Source organism: Coenobita brevimanus, chromosome 5 (assembly GCF_032717465.1).
Source record: "Coenobita brevimanus isolate Jiangsu-jjx chromosome 5, ASM3271746v2, whole genome shotgun sequence".
In the NCBI taxonomy this organism is placed as follows: Eukaryota; Metazoa; Arthropoda; class Malacostraca; order Decapoda; family Coenobitidae; genus Coenobita; species Coenobita brevimanus.
In genome coordinates this window covers 4,257,003-4,277,847 of record NC_136958.1, presented here as the reverse complement: position 1 = coordinate 4,277,847, position 20,845 = coordinate 4,257,003, and the positions used below count along the sequence as shown (strand labels likewise).

Genomic DNA, 20,845 nt, shown 5'->3' with positions numbered 1-20,845 from the left:
GGATGGTGTCTAGTATGCTGGAAGGACACAAGTCAATGATGAGGGCAGTGGAAAATGAGTTATTTGACAGGAGCATGTGGAGTTACATGGAGGGACAGAATAACCAATGAGGAAGTGAAGGAGCGTTGTGGTGTGGATGTGATAGAAATCATTAGGAAAAATACATTGAGGTTGTTTAGCCACATAAAGAGGATGGAAAGCGAGAGGCTAACGAGGAGTGTGAGTGAGGTGGAGGGGGGGGGGGAGGGCGAGGATGAGACGGAGGGATGGAGTGGACAGGTATATGAGAGATGGTGTGATCTGGAGAGAGGGCAGTGAAATGGTGGGGTACAGGGCAATGAGCAGGCAATTTGTTTGTGGCCTCCCCTTACGGGATTAAGGCGTCTGTCATTAAACAGATACTATAGATACATTTTTCTGCATCGGGGATTACTCTTTGAAAAATTCAGAGCATAGGGACGGCAGTGTACAATTTAATCCGTTCACAAAAGTTCTTGTACTTCCTCAGTAATTTATGTTGCTTGTTCAATTACCTGCCAGGCTTCCATAATACAGTACTGTATTAGAGGTATTATGAAACTGAGCAGTTACTTCTGCCTTGAAGTCATTCCATCTGGAGGTTGTCCTCAGTTTAATTTGATTGTAAATGATGATGGCTAATGGATTGTCAACTCTAGACTGTGTAATTTGCAACCTTTTATCATCAGATAGCCCTTAAAACTGTGCAAAATACTTTTCATGTTCTACCCCATTTAAAAATTCAGATGTACTGTACCAAAGGAATGTCCCTTGGTCTAAATATAGGCATACCCACGTTATTTTCATAGAGGAAATAACTCTTTTATATTTTTCAGTGGTCAAAAAGCAATCTACAAACCTATAAATGGGTAATGTTACTCAGTGGGCGGGATTTCTCTCCCCCGAAGTGAGACTTCATATATTGACAACGCAGATTAAATATAGCGTAACTTATCTATAATATACCGCAATCGTTGCTTGGAAGCCACGAATATAGACTCATTATTTGCCATGTTTACTAATGTCATTCGAAAAGGTGGACCATGGACTATCTCGTCATACGATTATTAAGTACTGATACTATCGTAGGGAAACGGATTTTATATGTAGTTCTTATGTATGCATTGGAAGTGTTATTACAAACTGCAATCTTTCAGACATGCTTTATTTGGAGAAAGCCATAATAAAAACGAAGTGTGACTGTCCCGGGGACAAGAACGCCTGCTGGCGGCGTGTTTATGTCTAGTGATGCGGCTCATGAATTTGCTGGAAGATGTCCGAGGATTCGAACTCAGCAATTTTGGATCCTATTGTAAGTCGATCTTTCTCATTTGTACCATTTGAACAGTTCTGACAAAATAGTTATGATGGGAAGCAAACCACCAGTCAACAGGAATGATCAAATGTTATTTGCCCGGTGTCACTCATAGCAGTTTAGATTATTTACATTTCTTGAGAGCATTTACACCTGACCTGACAAGGTATGGCAGGTTTTGTATGGTGGAATACGTTCACCTGAGTTATCTCTCAATATTCAGTAGGTTTTTAAGTAACTTAGGCAATGGTACGTGGCTGACTAGGTTACATTGAATTTGCTGGTATTATCCATCCATCCATCATCCAATCCTGCGTTGCCCCGTGAGGAACGTAGGAGCCCGGGGCTAGGCAAGTTGGTCCTGACATTTAAGATGAGAGTGACCAGCCTCGCTTATCCCGGAGCGGCATTTCATGAGCAGTACACCCCAACCATTCCTTGGATATAAACCTTCACCACTCAGTCCGATTGGAGTGCCTTAATTACCCACTAAACCACCAGGCACTGTAATTTGGTTATATGGTTAACAGAGTGGAAACAAATCTCAGTTTCATATCCTGTCCATTGAACACATTATCAGAATTACAGTTGTTTAGTAGAGACTTGAGCCTCTGAAATGTCCCACCAACATAGCCTGTACAAGATTTTCTGTTATTTTTCATAGGTTAGCATTGGTAATACCGTAGACGGTTTTACTTTTCTGCAGATGTTGTACTGAAGGTCATTTTCCAGATATTCAGTTACATCATACTTTTTCATATTATCAAAAATGTGAGGACTGCTATATGGTGTTTATGAAGGATTTTTTTTTTTTTTTTTTTTTTATAGCAACCTTTTATTTTTTCTTTGAAAACTGGTTTATATGATGGGTTTTTGTGTGTTTCGAATGTTTGATGGTCATCTCTAGCAGAAATGTATTTTCTCCCCCCTCCCCCACCACCATCAGGGTAAAATATTATTTTTATTATTTGTAGGTGGTGGCTACCATCATCCACTCACTTGATGTAGTGCTGCCTACTTCTTCCTTAGCCTTTATCATTCTTTTTCTGTGCCTGCCCTCCTCTCTTCCTATTTCTCCCATCTTTCCTGTCACTTCTTATTGCTTTTCTTTCCTTTACAGGTGGCTTTACACTGAGTGACAAGCCAAATGGTTTCCTGTAAGCCAAGAAACCATTTACAATGCTGGGTGCTAACCATATAACCAAACCATACGTGCTCAATACATGTCAAGTGGGTTGGTGGAGGGTTAGTGCCTCTCCCAAAAAAACAACTAACTCAAAGTCAAATGGCCACCCCTTACAGGATTATGGCATCTGGGAATAGATAGATAGATAGATTATTATATATTATTATTATTATTATTATTATTATTATTATTATTATTGCCATTATGGTTATTACTGCAGTGAACCCTCACAGTTTCATATCACATGGGGGAGGAGGCTGATGACATATCCGATAGTTTGATATGGGCAGTGTTGGGTAGGGTCGGCTATATTGACCCAAAGTTCAATGTACACTATATCGTGCTCGGTGGACAAGTTACAGAATTATGCATATTCAGTTTTATTTAAGTTTTGTATGGGTTAATGCTATGTACCTTTATACTTTGTAGATTGTATTGTACTGTATCATTTATAAAGGCTCCGACAATCTTGCATGCAATGGGCTTGTTCACCTAATGGCAGTGTTCCATACTGCTCAGTCTCTGGCAGCATCCCTACTCAGCCCCTTATCCCTGAGGTCATACTATATGACCTCGTCCCAGGTCTTTTTTGGTCTACCTTTCACAATCCCACCCATGACATTCACACTTCTTACTTTCCACACCCAGTTCTTACCCTCCATCCTCTCCACATACCCAAACCATCTCAATCTGCCCCTCCTCATCACAGCACTATTATACTCCAGTCCCATCCTTCCTCTCAACTCTTCAGTTGTAAATCTGTCCCCCCCAGGTTTTGCATTCAAGGACTCATTATACAGCCATCTAACTATTTTTATTTCTGTACATTTAAGCCTACGAATATCCTCCTCCTTTACTGTCCAGGTCTCGCTACCGTACAGCATTAAACTCCTAACACTTGCCACATACCAAAATTACTGTATATGTTTTCAGTGAGTAATTGACAGAAAAAAAAAAAATCACTTTTTATTCAGTGTGGCAGCCATGCCCCCGTGCTATATCGACCCTTGGTTTGATATATGGTACCGTAGTACAGATGTATTTTTACTGTATATAAAACAACTTTGGGAGGGACAAGGTGGTTGATTATAACCAAAGTTGTTTAACAAAGTTCATTGTAGAGAGGGTTTACTGTATTTGGTGGTAGGTGGGGGTGACCATCATCCACACGCTTGGTGCAGTGCACCCCCTCTCTGATATACTGTACTGTTATTTCGGCAATAATGCCAAAATAATAGTATATCAGTGCAGTTTCCCTGTGTCTTCTTAATTTATTGATATTTCATTTGCAAAATATCATAAACTTAACTTTCATAAGGTGTGATAAGTGGCTACTGTAAGTGTAAATACCCTGTACTATTATACTTGTAGTAGCTACAAGGTAATTCATCATTAATTGGTACCATAATTTTGTTTTGAGCGTTTTGGAATCAGCCTTTCTAAAACAAGATGCAGGAAGAATTTTTTAGTATTTTTTCTTGAAAAATTAAAAATGGTCATATTAACGTTGGTCATACATTAGTACCGGTATGTACGGCAAACTGCATAATGTTTTCTGTAGTGTAGTAGTTGTAGCTACAAGGACTTGGTGAGTATGTATCTTTTTTAAAATTACCTCGCAGTGGTACTTCATACAGTATATATGTATGTACTGTATATACAGTATCTATCTATCTACCTAGGCTGCTTCCTCCAAAGGAAGTTGTGCATTCATACCACAATACCATTACAGCACAGTACAGTACAGTCAGTAATCCCCCGTTTACTCCGCATTGCATTACCCAACATGTCATTATCCAGTAAAGCAAAAACTTTGGCTAAAATAAACCAATACATTATCCATTTTTTTACTGCAATAACCAACAGTGTGCATGGAAACAGCATGTTTCAAGCTGTCCGCAGGTCCCCACCACCCACACACCACTGACAATGCCTGCCAAAACAAAGGCTACTGCCTGCTCCACCTCAGGCAGAGAGATTAAGCTGTCGGTGTTGGTGTGCATTAAAGTTTGTCATGGAATTTGTGGCTTTGGTTGCAGTGCCAGAGCTTTTGCTGGATCTTATGTCCTTGCTCCTGTGCTGACATGTGTATGCAGACCTATATCCTTATGTGGAAAATATGATAATATAATGCTAATGTAAATATGTACACAGGCAGTGCTGGCCTGACATGTTTGTATTATGTAACCTATGTACCCAGTCACCTGCTTTTGGCTCTGTCCCTTTCCTTTTACACATCTCACTTTCACTTTTATTAAATAACAATATTCTGAATCCCTATAACTGAACAAGCATTCATTGCAGATGAGACAGGCTTGTGGTAGAATATGTATAAAGGAAATTAAATTTTTATAACGTAAGTCTTCTTTATTTAATACAATATATGAGTGGTTTTGTAATAATTGTATAATGAATATATAAAGGTGGCTATCAGAAAATCGGTTGTGAAGGCCATTTCAGGAACATAATCCCTGTTGATAACAAGGGAAACCTGTAAAGGGTTTTGTAAGGATAATACCCCCCGTAGAGGGTTCTGTGTGGTAGTTCAGTACGGGGTATCTGAAAAAAATACATTATCTGACAGTTTCTTGGCTGAATTATATCGGACAAATGTGAGACTACTGTATTTTGATAAGTACAGTATCTTGTTAACCTTACCACACATTACTGATGAAAAGTCTCCCTATCGCCGTCAGTTCCATTTCTCCAGATTTTTCCTCATCACCAGTAGTGGTCGATTGTGGTGACCATCCTCCGCTCACAAGATGTAGCGTACCGTAGCCCACCTCGTCTTCCACATTTACCATTCTTTTTCTGTGTCTGCCCTCCTCGCATCTTATTTCTCCCATCTTACCTGTCACTTCTTATTATTCTTCTTTCCTTTTTAGGTGGATTTACTTTGAGTGACAAGTCAAATGGTTTCCTGTAAGCCAGGAAACCATTTATACAGTAGCTCTGGGTGTTAACCATATAACCAACCCATACCTCTTCCCTACGTGTCAGCAAATGGGTTGGCGGAGGGTTAGTGCCCCTCCCTGTAAAACAACTAACTGAGACAAACGGCCACCCCTTAAGGGATTATGGTGTCTGGCTATAGATAGATATATGACCCAATGCGGTTTAAGCAATCTATACTTTGCCTTTCTTAAGTGGATTGCATAGTCTAATACAGTTTTTGTTCTTTTTTCTTTTTTCATGTTTAATGCCAGTCAAGTGTGACAGAAGGATGCCGGCTGCCAGTTCTCATGACCAACGGCGAGGATTGGCGTAAGTCAGGATACTCAAGTAGGGCAATCATTCCTTTTGGTTCCCTTTGTGTTTCTTGTTTTGTGTATTTTATGATCATACTACTCACCCAGAGAAACATGAATGTAGTTTTGAATGCATTATACCTTTGAAAAAGTGGTAGTGTTAAAATATTCTTAAGCAGAACTTCATTTCTGGTAGTTCCTGTTTGTGGAAGTATTTCAGATGCTATTTGGGTGCTTAAATTCAAGATAATTACTTTAGTATATGTACAGTAACAGTACTGTAGTTGGTACCCTGACTTTTTTTCTTTCCTTTTTATAAAACAAACACCCTATTTTAGCAAAGTTATTGGTACCAGTTGTAGATGATGTGAAAAGTAAGAATTTTCTGGTGTTCTACTATTTTATAAGCTTACCAGTTTTGAGGTTGAGGTAGTTACACAGAGTTGTAGGGAGAAATTGGAATATACTGTAATAATAAAAAATACAGGATAATAAGCAAGTGTATAATGGGCCTATGAAATATTTGAAGATTTACTATATTGTATAAAAAGGATGAGATGGAGGGATGGAGTGGAGAGGTATATGAGAGAGGGGGGTGTGAGTTGGGAGCAGGGCAGTGAAATGGCGGGGGACAGGGTGACATGGAGGCGATTTGTTTGTGGCCACCCCATACGGGATTAAGGCGTCTGGCAATAGATACTGTAGATAGATAGATATATAGATAGATAGATAGATACAGTATATATACTTTTTTTTTTAGTGAACTTACCTTAAATGTATGACACTTCATGCAACAGTTTGACAATGTTGTTTACCTTCTGTTAGAATGATGAAGCTACTAATTTTTTAATTGATGTTTACGTGAATGCCAGACTATGAGTTAGTCATCATTATCATAAAATCTGATGCTTTGCTCCCTCCTGGAAACCCCCGAACTGGGGATTGTTGTGACAGAAAGACCTCTTGGGTTTTTTATCATCACATGCCTCTCTTACACCCAGGCAGTCCTCTTCCCATCACTCTCTTCATCCATACCACATAAGGTCTACTTTTTCTGCCCTACTCTTGATCTCATTTTCAGACTTTCTTTGGCGTCCTGTATGTGCATTATTTGTATGTATCCATTCCCTTACAATGTATTCCATTTATCCACACAGTAGCTCCACATCTCGCTAATATACTGTATCTTACATTCCACGACGTCCATAAATTTCATTAACTATTATGTACATTATCTAACCTCCTTATGCCTGCAGCTGATCTGAAAAAGGTCCTTTTTATAGTCTGCAACCAAGAAAGTTTTCTGTCACCCATTGCCCTGGTTTCAATTCCATATGAAATTCGGCAGTTAAACATTTTCACACTGGGTGCTTTTTGCCTCTATACTAACTCTCCTACCTTTCAAAATATAACTGATCTCTCCTGTTACTTTTCTCATATGAAATGATCTCCCTGACCTCACCATCCATTTTGCCATAGTTACATAGTACAGCACAGTATATAACCCATATATTTAAAGTTGCCCACCCCTTCAAGGATTTTACCTCCCATCTGAACCTGAAATACTGCCTGCAAAAATCTACTCTGTCATATTCTTTCTTTTCACGTACTGTGGCACATGTCAAAATTCCAGGGTTACCCAAACAGGAAGTTTGGAAAGCATCCTGCATAAATACTGAAAGCCATTGTACTGAGATCTCAGTTTATTGAATGGTTAATACAGTATCGATTCATTTAGTAAAAATGGAATTATTGCATTTCTGTATGGCAACAGCCCACCCTAGCTGAATCTAAGGTACTGGTAATTCTGTTACACTAATTTGGCACTGCAGTCTCTTACCTCTTAATTCTTTGGAAATGTCTTATCTGTATTACTTTAGTGAATGCCTACTTATTGTATTCACCTCCAGGAAACCTCCTGGTACAGTAACCCAAACCTTGGGTAATGATCTTACTCTCTTGGAAACCTCTGAGGTTTGAGGGTTAATTCAATTTGCCAGATGAAGTATTTTATATACACAGTAAACTGCCTCATATCTGAATGCCCTGTATCCAGACTAGTCCTGTATATGGAGAGCAGCAGTCATGATAATTTTTTTTTATATTTTAAATTGCTAATGCATTTCATTTGCCTGGGTGCCACACAACTTATGGTGGTGGTGTCATTGGGCCACCTAGTCAATTGCTGCTCACTAGCCAGCATGTGGATAGTCACTCTGAGATTCACTCTGTGCTTATGTTTACCAGCTCTGAGTTTGTATTTTCATAGTTTGTGTGGCCTTGGTTATCATGATGACTCCATATCCTGCAAAACAGCCTAGGAAGGTACATACCCTGATATCCAGAGGTGTTGTGTACTGGTGGGAGTGTTCAGACACCGAGTTGCCGGATATTGAAGCAGTTTTCCCATAAGATATTGAAGAAAAGCCAAAGATGTGTTCCAGGCCCAAACCCAAACTCTCATATACCTCAATCAATAGAGACTGACACAAAAGCACCATAGATAATGTTATTATCTTCATAAACAATACTGTTGCAAAAAAATGAGACAACAAACATCACGTACAAACATATTATGGCTATTTATTGGTGACATGAAAAACACTTAAGTCTCTGTAAAAAAAGACAACATTTTCCTACTAGGCTGTTGCCTAGACGTTTTAGAATGGCATTTGTGGTGGTGGTGGTGCAGCATGTGGTGATGCAGGAAGGTAAAGTGGTGGGAGGTGAGGTGCTGAGATGGTTCAGGGCAATAGACACTGTGAGAGTGAATGAGTGCAGGCCAGGCAGTTGAGGCGGGCAGCATGGGAGTGGGGGAGGGTGGGGGGATGGGGAGTGAGACACCTGGCAGCACTGACCATGGTGGGAGATGGAGGAGGGATGGGGGGAGAAGCAAGGGGGTGGAGGGAGGATGGGGAGAGCAATGCACACCACCACATCTGCGTTCGGATGTGGGCTTTTCAAACCTAGGGAGCAGTGGAGTGTTTGGACTAGTGAATCAAAGGCCATTTGATTGTGGGACTGTTCCCCAATTGCTTTTATTCGGTGTAGCGAGTGTTCGGTTATTGGGTTGCTGGATATCGGGGTATGCCAGTACTGGCATTCAAACAACAGTGTGAGTTATTGTGACAAATTGATGGTGGCTAGGCCAAGTGAAACATAATGGTAGAGTCTTAACAAAACTGACTCAGATATTCCAAGGCTTATTGTTATTTGCCTAACCTTAATAATCATAACCAAGCCTGACCAAACTTACCCAGACCTGAAGTATAGTAATCAAACTTAACACAAAGATTGATATAACCTAGCAAAGCAGCATAATGTAACCGAGCCTCTCTTCCAAAACAACCTTGGAAAGTAATAATGCTTAAAAAATAAAGAATATTTTTATAAAAAGTTGATGATGGCTAGGCCAGCAGAAACATATTGGTAGAGAACAAAACTTACTCAGAGTAACCATAGCCTAACCTTGCCAAACTGAACCTAAACAAAACCCCGACGTAATTATTAACCCAGCGTAACAGAACAATACTTGTATATTGTAACTTAACCTAATGGAACTTAACTTAGGAAAACTCACCAAAATGCAGAACTAAATCGATTTGAGTAGGTTTTAGCAAGTGTCTGTCATTATGTTCAGGAAAGAATATATGTCAGGCAAGCAAAAGAATGGCCAACCTCTTGTACTCTGCTGTATATTATTTATTGAGTTATATTGCGTTTTTACTTCTATGTTACGTGCTATAATAAAAGAAAAATGTGTTTAGGATGGCTTACATAGGGTGCTTTTTTTTTCCTGGGTAATTGTGGGTAAAATTTCAAGTATTGGGAAGACTTGAGGATCTGAACGGCTCTTGGCCAAGTTACAGTACAGCAAGACCTCACTATAACGGACTAATTGGGGCCCAAACCATTCCGAAAAATGCGAAATTCTGATAAAAGCGACATCCGGGCTTCCCCTTGCTAATCTGGACTTTTCTGAAATATCAGACATTAGTCCGGATTGCATGAATGGTTTTTAAACTGTTTTGGCTACCATTGCAGTACTGTACTGTGTTATAACTTCACTACATTAATGAAATGGTATAATAATACCGTACTGTACACTGATAAACATGTCTTTTATTTACCTTATTGTGGTGAACATAGCTGATGTGGTCAGGCAATCTGGACTGCTTCTGACTTAATTGGACTTTTTCTGATATATAGGAATTTGGTCCGGTAGCTCCAAGAGTCCGATAAAAGTGAATTCCGGACTACTGAAGTCCATTATATCGAGGTTTTACTGTAGTTTGGATATAAGTAAGTTTACTGTATTTTATTTTTGCTGCCTGTTAATGATTTTATTCGCCTTAAGATAGATTTTTGAGCTGGGGAAGTTAGATATGGCCATTATTAGCTTTGCCAGCAGGGGGTCTGATAGGCTGCATATAATCATCTGGTAGTAGCAAGAATAGAAAAGATTATGCCCTTGGAATATGATGAAGTTTGACTACCAGTAGATATAAAGGGAGTCTTGGAATGATTTTGTAATGGCTACCCAGGATAATCTCGTTTAACTTGATACTTTTTTTTGGATAAGAAAAAGTAATTACTGTATTATCTTGCAAATGCAATATTGAGCCAATATAGCTAAAGTCTGTTCTAACAAGGAAGGCCAGAAGAAGAGTGTACTTGTTATGGTACCAATATTTTGAAGAAGTGGGAAATTACTACACTCTTTTTACACTGACTTGGCCTAAAATTGCCATCTCTCCATCTTGTATGTGGAATTGTAACAGTAGCTTGCTTGTCACACACGCACAAAAAAAAAAGTGCTATAGAAAGGATGTCGAGGTGTAGTGTTGTCTTTTCTGTCATTAAGCTAAGTGAGGTAAGCTGCAAAAGGATGAAAATTTGGGCCAAGGTAAGATTAAAAAAGGTATAGCGTACAATAGACCCCTCTTCTAGGTGCCTGTAACACTGTCCTTGACCACCTCAGTGCAGTGATGTACTCTTTATTTTAATGTAGATACCTTCATAAAGTGGTATTCAGCTTAGGAGTAGCTTTGAGCTGGTAGGGTTAGATATAGCCTGCATTAGTCCTCTTTACAACATGCTGGTATCCAAAGCTGATTATAAATTGTCTGACAGCAAGAATAAGGTAAAAAGACATACCATACTCAGACCAAAGAGTTTAACTCCTCATTAACCTGGTCTTAAAATTTATGTTAGTGGTGTTGAATTTTGACGCTTGCTTAGGCCTTGTAATTTCCATCCATCCATCTGTCATCCAATCCTATGTTGGCCCGTGAAGAGTGGAGGAGCCTGGGGTTAGGCAATTTGGTCCTGGCATTTAAGATGAGAGTGACCAGCATCACTCATCTGTGAGTGGTATTACATGAGCAGTAAACCCAACCATCCCTTGGGTATAAACCTACACAGGCTTAATCCGATTGGACCGCCATAATTACCCACTAAACCATCAGGCGCCATAATTTGATTACAGTATATGGTTACGGAACCACCCAGTGTGGTAAGTGGTTTCTTTGTGTACAGGAAACCATTTGGCTTGTCACTCAGTGTAGAGTCACTCATAGGCAGAAGGAAGGGGAAAGAATGAAGGAAAGAAAGGCAGAAGAGAGAGTTCATAGTCATCCATAGGCAGAAGGAAGTGGAAAGAATGAAGGAATGAAAGACAGAAAAGGCAGGAAGGACGAGAGGAAAGGGCAGACACCCAAAGCACAGCTACATCGAGTGAGTGGATGGTCTTGTATTTTCCCTACATTAATGATTGCTCACTGAGTTTTAGGCAGTGCCGCTTCCCATAAAACAACCACTGTAACTCAAAGACAAATGACCGCTCCTTATGGGAGTATGGCATCTGGCTATAGATAGATAGATAGTTAACCATTATAATAGTAGTACAGTATTATATTAACTCACAGAAGTTAGTTGATGATAACAGTATGTATTGCGCCAGACAGTTTTACTAATGTTTTGACAGCCGTAATTACTTTCAGGCAGCTAGTATGATAATGAATGTACTGTATTGTGCCAGACAGTTTTACTAACGTTTTGACAGCTGTATTTACTTTCAGGCAGCTAGTATGAAATGAATTACCAGTATATAGTAGGGTGTTCATATTTCACATGGAGTAAAGAATGGTGACATTTGAGCAGTGTTACTGAGGTAGGATTAATTAGGGGTTAGTTAGAAGTGAAATGGCTGTACAGTACGTAATATATCTCATAGAAAAAGGCTCATTGAGCATCAATGACCACTTCAGCTGTCCAGTAATTCACTGTATTTACATTAAAAATGAAACTTATTTATCATCATCATTCATTCATCATCCAATCCTATATTGCCCCATGAGGAACATTGGAGCCTGGGGCTCGGCAAGTCCTGACATTTGAGATGAGAGGGACCATCCTCACTCATCCCTGAGTGGCATTACATGAGCAGTAAACCCCAACCATCCCTTGGATATAAACCTTCACCAGCTCAATCCGATTGGAGCACCGTAATTACCCACTTAGCCACCAGGCATCAATATTTGGTTATGTGGTTACCATCTAGCATAGTAAATGGTTTCTTGGTGCATAGGAAACCATGTGGCATGTCACTCAGTGTAGAGTCACCCACAGGCAGAAGGAAGAGGAAAGAATGAAGGAAAGAAAGACATAAGAGGGAGTGTAAAGTCACCCATAGGCAGGAGGATGAGGAAAGAATGAAGAAGGGAAGACAGAAGAGGATGGAAAGAAAGAAGGATGGAGGAGAGGAAAGGGTGGACACCCAAGAGCAGCACTACATTGAGTGAGTGGATGGTTTAACAGAAATTAAAGTAAAATGTTTTCCTTTCCTTCTTTTTTATGGCATTTTTATGAGTGATCTTTTAACAGACAGACAATATTTTTCAGCTTAGGGGGGAACAACTGATTGTGAAGGCTTAATGGAAACTGTTTCTAACCCCTTTAGTGCAAAAATGTCTCCAGTGCTGAATGTAGTACAGTAGTTAGGAGTTTTCAAGAATAAAATAGATATGCTAAGCAAGAGAGGTTAAAGTTTGTCTTGTGTAGAAAGTTATCTTCAATGATTCTTACCTGAGATTTCATAACTTTTGCTTAATTGTATTTATGTCGTAACTGAAAGCAAATTCTAGAGTAACAATTGATTTTTTTTTCAGCGTTAGCAGAGATCATCAGCATCAAGGATACAGATGCCGGCAAGGTCTTCTATGTCCACTATATTGACTGTAAGTTGGCCTATTTTTATTTTTGTGTTGTTATGTATGTTACACTCAATCACCTATTTTTCTATCATGTAAAGCCACCATTTACATAGGTTGATTACCTGCTCTGAAAAGTTATGGTTTACAGAAACTGTCTTTGACTCCAACATATCATCATCTTCATCTTCATCATCATCATCATCATCATCATCATCATCATCATCATCATCATCACCATCATCATCCTCATGAAGTAGGGTCCTGAAAGCATTACAACAGAAAACATAATAAGGGAAAAATAAAAACTGTGGGCAAGATATTCATTCACTCACCATTTAGACTCCAGGCCTTTCTTTGGTAGACCAATGGATTAGTAGTGTTAAATGTGTCATTGGTGGTTGTGGACAAATTCTGCTACCTTGGTGATGTCCTCATTTTAGGGGGTGGTGCTGAGCAGAGAGCCATTGCTTGTGTGCAAGATGGATGGAAAAGGTTCAGAGAAATTGCTGCCCATCCTGACATATCTAGTGTTCTCATTGCCCAGAAAAGGGGAAGTGTTATATCACTTGTATTAAGAGTGTCCCAGTGTATGGCAGTGAAAGATGGGTTGTAAGAGGGGATACAGTATGATGAAACTGAAATAAAGTGACACAAGAATGATTTGATGTATATGTGGAGTAAAACTGGATGGCAGGATAACATCAGAAGAACTAAGAAGACAGCTGGGAGTGGAAATCATAAAAGAGGAAATAAGATTGAGATTAAGAATGAACATGTCCTGAAGATGGACCAGGGGGAATTGGGTGAGGAATAGTAGAATTACTGAGGTGCTGTGCCAGATTGTCGAAGGACAGATGGACCTAGAAAGATGTGGGACAATGTAGTGTATGGTATCCTCCTATCTACTGTAGAAGTGTTATTAGTGAGCTGGTGCCAAACAGAGCAGGGTGCAGGAGTGCTGTCAGGTGAACAGACGAAAAGCTGAAATTGATGATGATGTTTCGGTTCTCCGATTTCTTATGTGGTTGTGAAATATTCATTTTATGTATATTTATCTCTGCAGACAACAAGCGGCTTGATGAGTGGGTCGAGGAAGATCGTCTGGACCTCCGTAAGATCCAGTACCCTCGGCGTGACCTTGCCTCCTCCACCACCACTGGCCTCAATACTCCCAAGAAGACTCTCACTGGAGCAACCAACTCTCGTCCCTCATCCCCAGGACTCACACCGGTCAGTTTCAGGTGCACGCACTCCAACCCTCGTATAGTTATACTTGCTCCTCATGCATCACACCTAAATCTCTCAGGTTTAAACGCTGTCATTGCCACATGCACAGACATTTTTGTTTGATAGTGTAGTCTTAAATATGTACTGTGCTTATTATTTAGACATGAAAACTGAATCTAAACATTATGATACATTTATAGAAACTCTTGTAGGCATATTTAGTAAAATTTGAATATGTTGTGTTGACTGCAGGACTGAATTATGGGTTATGTTGTTCTCACTTATCGTATTGTACCCTTAGCTTTCCAAATTTACTAATCCAAAGACTTGTTATTCCAGTTTACCTATATATACTCAGATATGCCCCTGCATATACCAATACTTGCTTAAGATCGCTGGTACATTTCCATAACTAAATCTGTGCTAACACACACCCTGACCATCAGGTCTTTCAGCAGTATATACTGTACATGCTAATCCTGTCCCAATCACACACTCAGCAACTCCTGTCAGGAGGTATCCTATTGTGCTGTTGACATTTATTGTACCATCTTGCACACTCCCTTGTGTAAGCCCCACAACATCCAGTAGATCCCATAATTTAGGTAGAGTATTGTTTCTTTGTTTAGTTTTTAATTTATGAACACTGTCACCCTTGACTTGGAATGTTTGTAAGTATTGTATTTTAAGGTATGTCTTCTGAGTTTATTGCCTAATTTCTGCTTAAGAAAAGTGTGCATGTCTGTTGACTGCATTAATGTTGTAAATTTGATGTTGGTTGGTTAGTTTTTCTATTATGAAACTGTGAACCAGTGTGAGTGCTTGGAATTGGTACTGGTAGCTATCTCAGATTTAAAAGTAAAAAAAATATATATATATATATATATATTAAAAGATATGTTGGGAAAGCTGCTTGTATATCATGCTTGTGATGAGCTTACTGTGTTATTCTAGTAACATGAAATTGGTAATTTGTTATATATTTCACCTTGTTATGCCTGTAACTGTGGGACTTCATAGCTCCTACTATTTCCATTTTGTCCTCAGATGTCGTAACAATTGGTTTTTCTGTTTAGCATGATGTTGATACAGTACTTACATGAGACACAGGTCACAACTCTTGCTCCTGGCTTTTCCTACTCATACGTATCAGGTATAAAAGGCTCATGTTGTGGAGTTTTGGTATCTGTGAATGTTTAGCATGATTGGTTGTAATGTAAATGTCATAGGCTACATGTCTTTGGAGTAAAAGTTTGTGTATTTTTAGTTTGTGTAAGAGTAACTAATAGTATTTGATAGTCAAGAGCACAGCACTGTGTAACTGAAAACAACGGTATATTGCTAAGCAGAAGCCGGGAACATTTGCCAAAACATTACGATGTAGTATGAATGCTAAATTTGTAATTGTATCCAAGTAGCCTTCATAGGCTTAGTCCTCTTTTCCAGCCTTATATGGAACCATTTGTTTCCCTAACCTCAATAATGATACGCCTTAGTAAAAGATGTCCTTTATTCATAATACCTGTAGTTCCAGTACAGTTAAAGGTATATGTTTTAATGACTCTTGAAAAGTCTTGTTCTTAAGGCTACTTATGATTAGGAAGGCTTGAGTGAAAGGATTTTGAACCACTTATCTTAGTACAGGGTTTATAAAAGATCTTTATGAATGCCCCAAACTTGAGTGTGAATATTTCTATATTTTAATTCTGTGAGTGCCAGCATCTGTGTACAATATTATTGTTTAGGTGTGTACAGCAAGTTTCTCTCATTATGGTCTTTGTAAAGAGGATGAGCTGTTCAGAACCAGAAAGTAAAATATGATACATTATGACCTCATTTTGCGTGAGTCTTATTTGCATGAATTCAGTTTGTGCGGCATAAGAAAATACCTACCGTATCCAGAAAGTCATTTGCATGGAAGTTCAGTTTATGTGGCACAGAAAAAATGTGTACCAGTATGTCTGATGATGTTTACTGTAGTCAATTTGTAATCATGCTTTGCTTTTATGTCATTCATGTACTTGAGGGGAAAAAATTTCTAAAGTGCCAAAATCGGGACTTTGGGGAAAATTTTTGATATTCTTCTCCCCGTTAGCTAAATTTAAAAAATCTTGGCTCTCTTTTTTTTTGTGCTGATTCTGTTGACACAGTAAATTTGGGGGAAATAGTAGGCATGCAGAATGAGGTTTCACATACATTTGCCACCAGGTGGCTGTCTTGTAATAGATAAATCTAATGACACTAACCAGAATGAAGTTATGAACTACCGGTATCATGTGCAAGGGACTTGTTTCAGCTGAATAAAATCCTCAGACAGCAGTCAGAATAAAGTCTCCTAAATGGAATTATCTTAAGGATTTGAAGAAATATGGCTTGCTGTATAATCCTGTACTGTTAGTGAGTGCACATTTATGTATTTGTGTGGAGTGGCAGTGATGGTGTTTTGTGTGTGAGTAACTCTTCTGTTGACTCCCACGTGGCGGCAGGACCCCATCACGGGACCCTCAGTCCTCGCTGCACTCCAGCAGAAACAACAGAAGCTCAAAAGGAGGAAGCTTGACCATGGAGAGGTGAGGTATTGTTTTTGTTGTTATTTTATTTATGATTATATATAATTAATTGGTGCTGGAGGTGGGCATCTCATGATGGTGCAGATATAATCAGGCAACCCTGTTGCCCAGTTTTACAAACATCCCTTAGCTCCCTCCCTTTCTTCTGAAAGGAGGATGGTGGACATGCAGGAGGAGAGATCAGCCTGAAGTCCATTAGGTTCATGTTCAAATGAACTTGGTGCTATATCTACGGCTACTACATAAACTGGCACTGTATTACCGGATTATTACCATTGTTAATTTCATTTTTCCTCTTAAAACTACAAGTATCATTACTCCTGATGGGGCAGTACAGGCGTGGATGATGGATTGGTGGGTAAATTTAACCCTCTTTTGCGTGGCTTAACACTTTGGCAAGCCCCGTGCGTGTGCCCTGCTACACCCCAAGGGTTGCCAGGCAGCGCATAGTTACTCGCAAATGTTTATATTCTTTTCATATTTCTGACCTTATTTTTTGTGCTACATTATTCATTTTAGTATCAAGTTGTTTGCAATTGATTTTTCTATAAGGATATATAAATATAACATTGAATAGAATACCATCAGTACCAATACTATAACCAAATGTACAATGACGTGAAAAAACGTAGGCAGTTAGCATAAATGTTTATACTTGTTTATTATTTTCTGCATTATTTTTTGTGCTGTTTTATTCATTTTAGTCTCTCTTTGTTCACCTATATATATATATATATATATATATATATATATATATACACACACACACACACATACAGGGTGATTCATAAGTCTGCAACACAATTTAATAATTCACCACTAATAAACGATGCAACAGATAGCACATTTTTTACACGGATATACAGTGCTCGTCAGAAGTATGGGGCTCCCTGCGTCCCTCCTGAGAAACAAACCTTTCAACATTGAAAAAACATAAATAATGCATTTTATTTACCTTTAGTGCTTCGTAGGGTAGCCTTTATGTTTCTTCACGGACCTGAGACATCTTGGAAGTGAAAGGGCAAGGCTCCTGAGGTGCTGGAGGGGTATTTTGTCCCAGGAGTCACGAATGGCAGCTTCCAGCTTAGGCAGAGAGCTCACGTCCTTCCCTTGGAGACTCTTCTTTACGAGGTACCAGAGGTTTTCAATCGGGTTGAGGTCTGGGCTATTTCCTGGCCAGTCTGTCATGAATGATACCTCGCAGTCACGAAGCCAATTGGTGACCGATTTGGCCTTGTGAGCAGGTGCACCGTCCTGCTGAAACACTCGTGCACCTGTTAGCTCGAAGGAGTCTGGTAAATGATCACACAGAAGCTCCAGGTAAACATCCTGATTCACTCTGAGGTTCTTGGGAAGTACAACAAGCTTCCCCAAACCCTTCCCTGAAAAACAACCCCATACCATGAGTGAATCAGGATGTTTAACTGTGCTTTCTACATACCGTGGGTCAAGTGGGTCACTACCTTTGCATGCTCCTCTGTTACAGGTAACACTAAACGTTGCCTCATCAGACCACAACACTGACAACCATTGCTCCTCACCCCAATTTAGATATTTATTAGCAAAGGCAAGCCTACGAATTCTCTGGCTGCTAGAGAGAAGAGGCTTTTTCACAGGCCTGTGACTTGTGTAACCAAGCTCATGCACTCTACGAGACACTGTTCTCACTGACACCTCACCAAACACTTCCGGGTTGCTCTCCTTAATTTTCCTTGCACTCACACAAGGATTAAACTCCACTGCACGTTTTAAAACATTAACAGACCTCGGGGAAGTTTTCCTAGGCCTACTAGACCTCGGTTTCTTTGTGGGAACGTCACCACTGTTTTCCTCCCGAAACCGCGCACACCAACGACGCACTGTCGATCGTGCCACACCAACCAATTCACTAATTTCCTTTGTCTGGTGGCCTGCCTCCTTTAGAGCAATGATCTGGGATATGATTTCACTCGATAGTTCACGGGTAGGTGCCATAACAAAGTTTTGAAGGCCAAAACACTGTGGGACACTCAGTAAAAAATGGCGCAATTTGAGAGGGACACTCGGCGGAGTTCCTCTCTCTCAGGCAGCCCGTGGGCGACTGAGGCGGGAACCAACCAGCGCGTCAGAAGGCCTCAGGCTACCGTGACGTCATGCTCGGAGCTCAAACTTGTGGCTCAATTCTTACCCCCAAAAATGGGTGATTCTTTTTGGGCCATAAGTATTGCGCGCCCAGCGGACAACGCTGAATACTTCTGACGAGCACTGTATAGGTAAACTCTCCAAGTTTTTTTTTACATACCTTACAAATGCTCAATGTGTCCACCTTTGCTGATGCGGCAGATATCTAGCCGATAATCCATTTCGTTCCACACACCTGTCAGCATATCACGGTCGACCAGTGCCACGGCTACAGTGATACGGTTGCGAAGTTCCTGGAGATCAGTGGGGAGTGGGGGCACAAAAGCAGTATCCTTCACGAATCCCCAGAGGAAAAAGTTGCATGGAGTCAAATCTGGGGATCAGGGTGGCCACCGCATTAATGCGTCATCTACCTGAGCTGCGTGTCCTATCCAATGTTGTGGCAAGTTTTCACTGAGGTACTTTCGCACTTGATTGTGATAATGACCCAGACAGCCATCTTGCTGAAAGATGTAATCATTACTGTCATCACTAAGCTGTGGCATCAGCCGGTTTTCCAACATGTCCAGGTACGTTGTACCGGTGACGGTGGGCTCCGTGAAAAAAAATGGTCCATACGCCTTCACCTTCAAAATTGCACAAAAGACTTTCACCTTAGGTGAGTCTCGCACATGCTGAATGATTTCGTGGGGATTTTCGGTCCCCCAGATTCTCACATTGTGCCGATTCACCTTCCCACACAAATGAAAAGTTGCTTCGTCACTAAAGATGAGCGACTCTGTGAAACCATCAACTTCAAATCACTCCTGCATTTCGATGCAGAAATTAAGATGTATTTCTTTGTCATTAATATTGAGAGCCTGATGTAGCTGAAGCTTGTACGGTTTAACCTTCAGTTGCTTATGGAGAATTCGCCACACTGTTGATTGTGAGACGCCAACTTCTGCACTCGCACATTTAGTGGACTTGCGGGATCTGCGCTCTTAGGCTTGCCTAACACAATCCACAGTTACTTCATTTGGCCCTGGACGTCCCGGCCGTGGAGCGCTGCACCGATAGCCTTCATTCCGGAATTTCTCAAACTACTTCTTGATACTGTTGTACACAGGTGGCTACTTCTGAAACTCTGCTCAAAATCGTCACTGCACAATCACAATGGCCGAGGTCCTTGCGTAAAATCGTCACTGCACAATCACAATGGCCGAGGTCCTTGCGTATTCCAACACACAAAATGATCTCTCACGTTTACTTAGTGCCATATTTGCTACTACTGCCTCCTAGCGGCAACCACGGTAACTAAGCGCATGGGCAGGTTTAAAAAAAAAAAACTCCATGTTTCTCATTCAATCGATGTATGAATTAACAATATCTGTTGCTTAGTTTATATGCGGTGAATTTCTAAAATGTTTCATGGACTTATGAATCACCCTGTATACATATAATGTGTCCAACTCTGGACATACAGTAGACTTCACAGCCTGCTCCCAAGGCCCAGTAGTCCTCCTGCATACCATACTCCTCCACATGTCACCACTTCAGCGCTAACACCCACCGTCCATATTGAATACTGCACAGTCATAAAAAAAAACTATTGTTACCCCAAGGAATGTTCTATACGAAACGAACGTTAGCTGGGTTATGTGGGTGGGTCCTTGCTGTTCTCCCCTCCCCTATCTAGTGTTGGCATATCAGTCCCATTACAAGAGTTGGAATAATGAGCAAGAATGAGCCATATGGCGTGGAAATATAGAGTACGTGTTTGCGTTACCCTGAGCGCCCCACTGGGGATTAATAATGAAACGGCACGTTTATTATTTTCCTACTATTCAGCACTTATTATCTGTAGAATACAACAAATAAATTATTTTGAAGTGTAATAAAACTATAGGCATCGACTGCTTTTTTTATGATAGTGTAGCAGGGGTGCACGAGTTCATTTGTTT

At 40.1% G+C, this 20,845-nt stretch overlaps 1 protein-coding gene across 1 annotated transcript in view; it reads left to right on the top strand.

Moving 5' to 3' along the window:
- Positions 1–1,280: 1,280 nt before the first annotated feature.
- Tip60 (Histone acetyltransferase Tip60) overlaps positions 1,281–20,845 on the top strand; it is a 49,445-nt gene continuing 29,880 nt past the window's right edge. Inside the window, exons 1-5 of the mRNA XM_080270926.1 lie at positions 1,281–1,330; positions 5,729–5,786; positions 12,940–13,008; positions 14,048–14,214; positions 16,698–16,781. Coding sequence (XP_080127052.1) covers positions 1,292–1,330; positions 5,729–5,786; positions 12,940–13,008; positions 14,048–14,214; positions 16,698–16,781 — 417 coding nt within the window. The 5' untranslated portion in view covers positions 1,281–1,291. The remainder of the gene's footprint in view (positions 1,331–5,728; positions 5,787–12,939; positions 13,009–14,047; positions 14,215–16,697; positions 16,782–20,845) is intronic.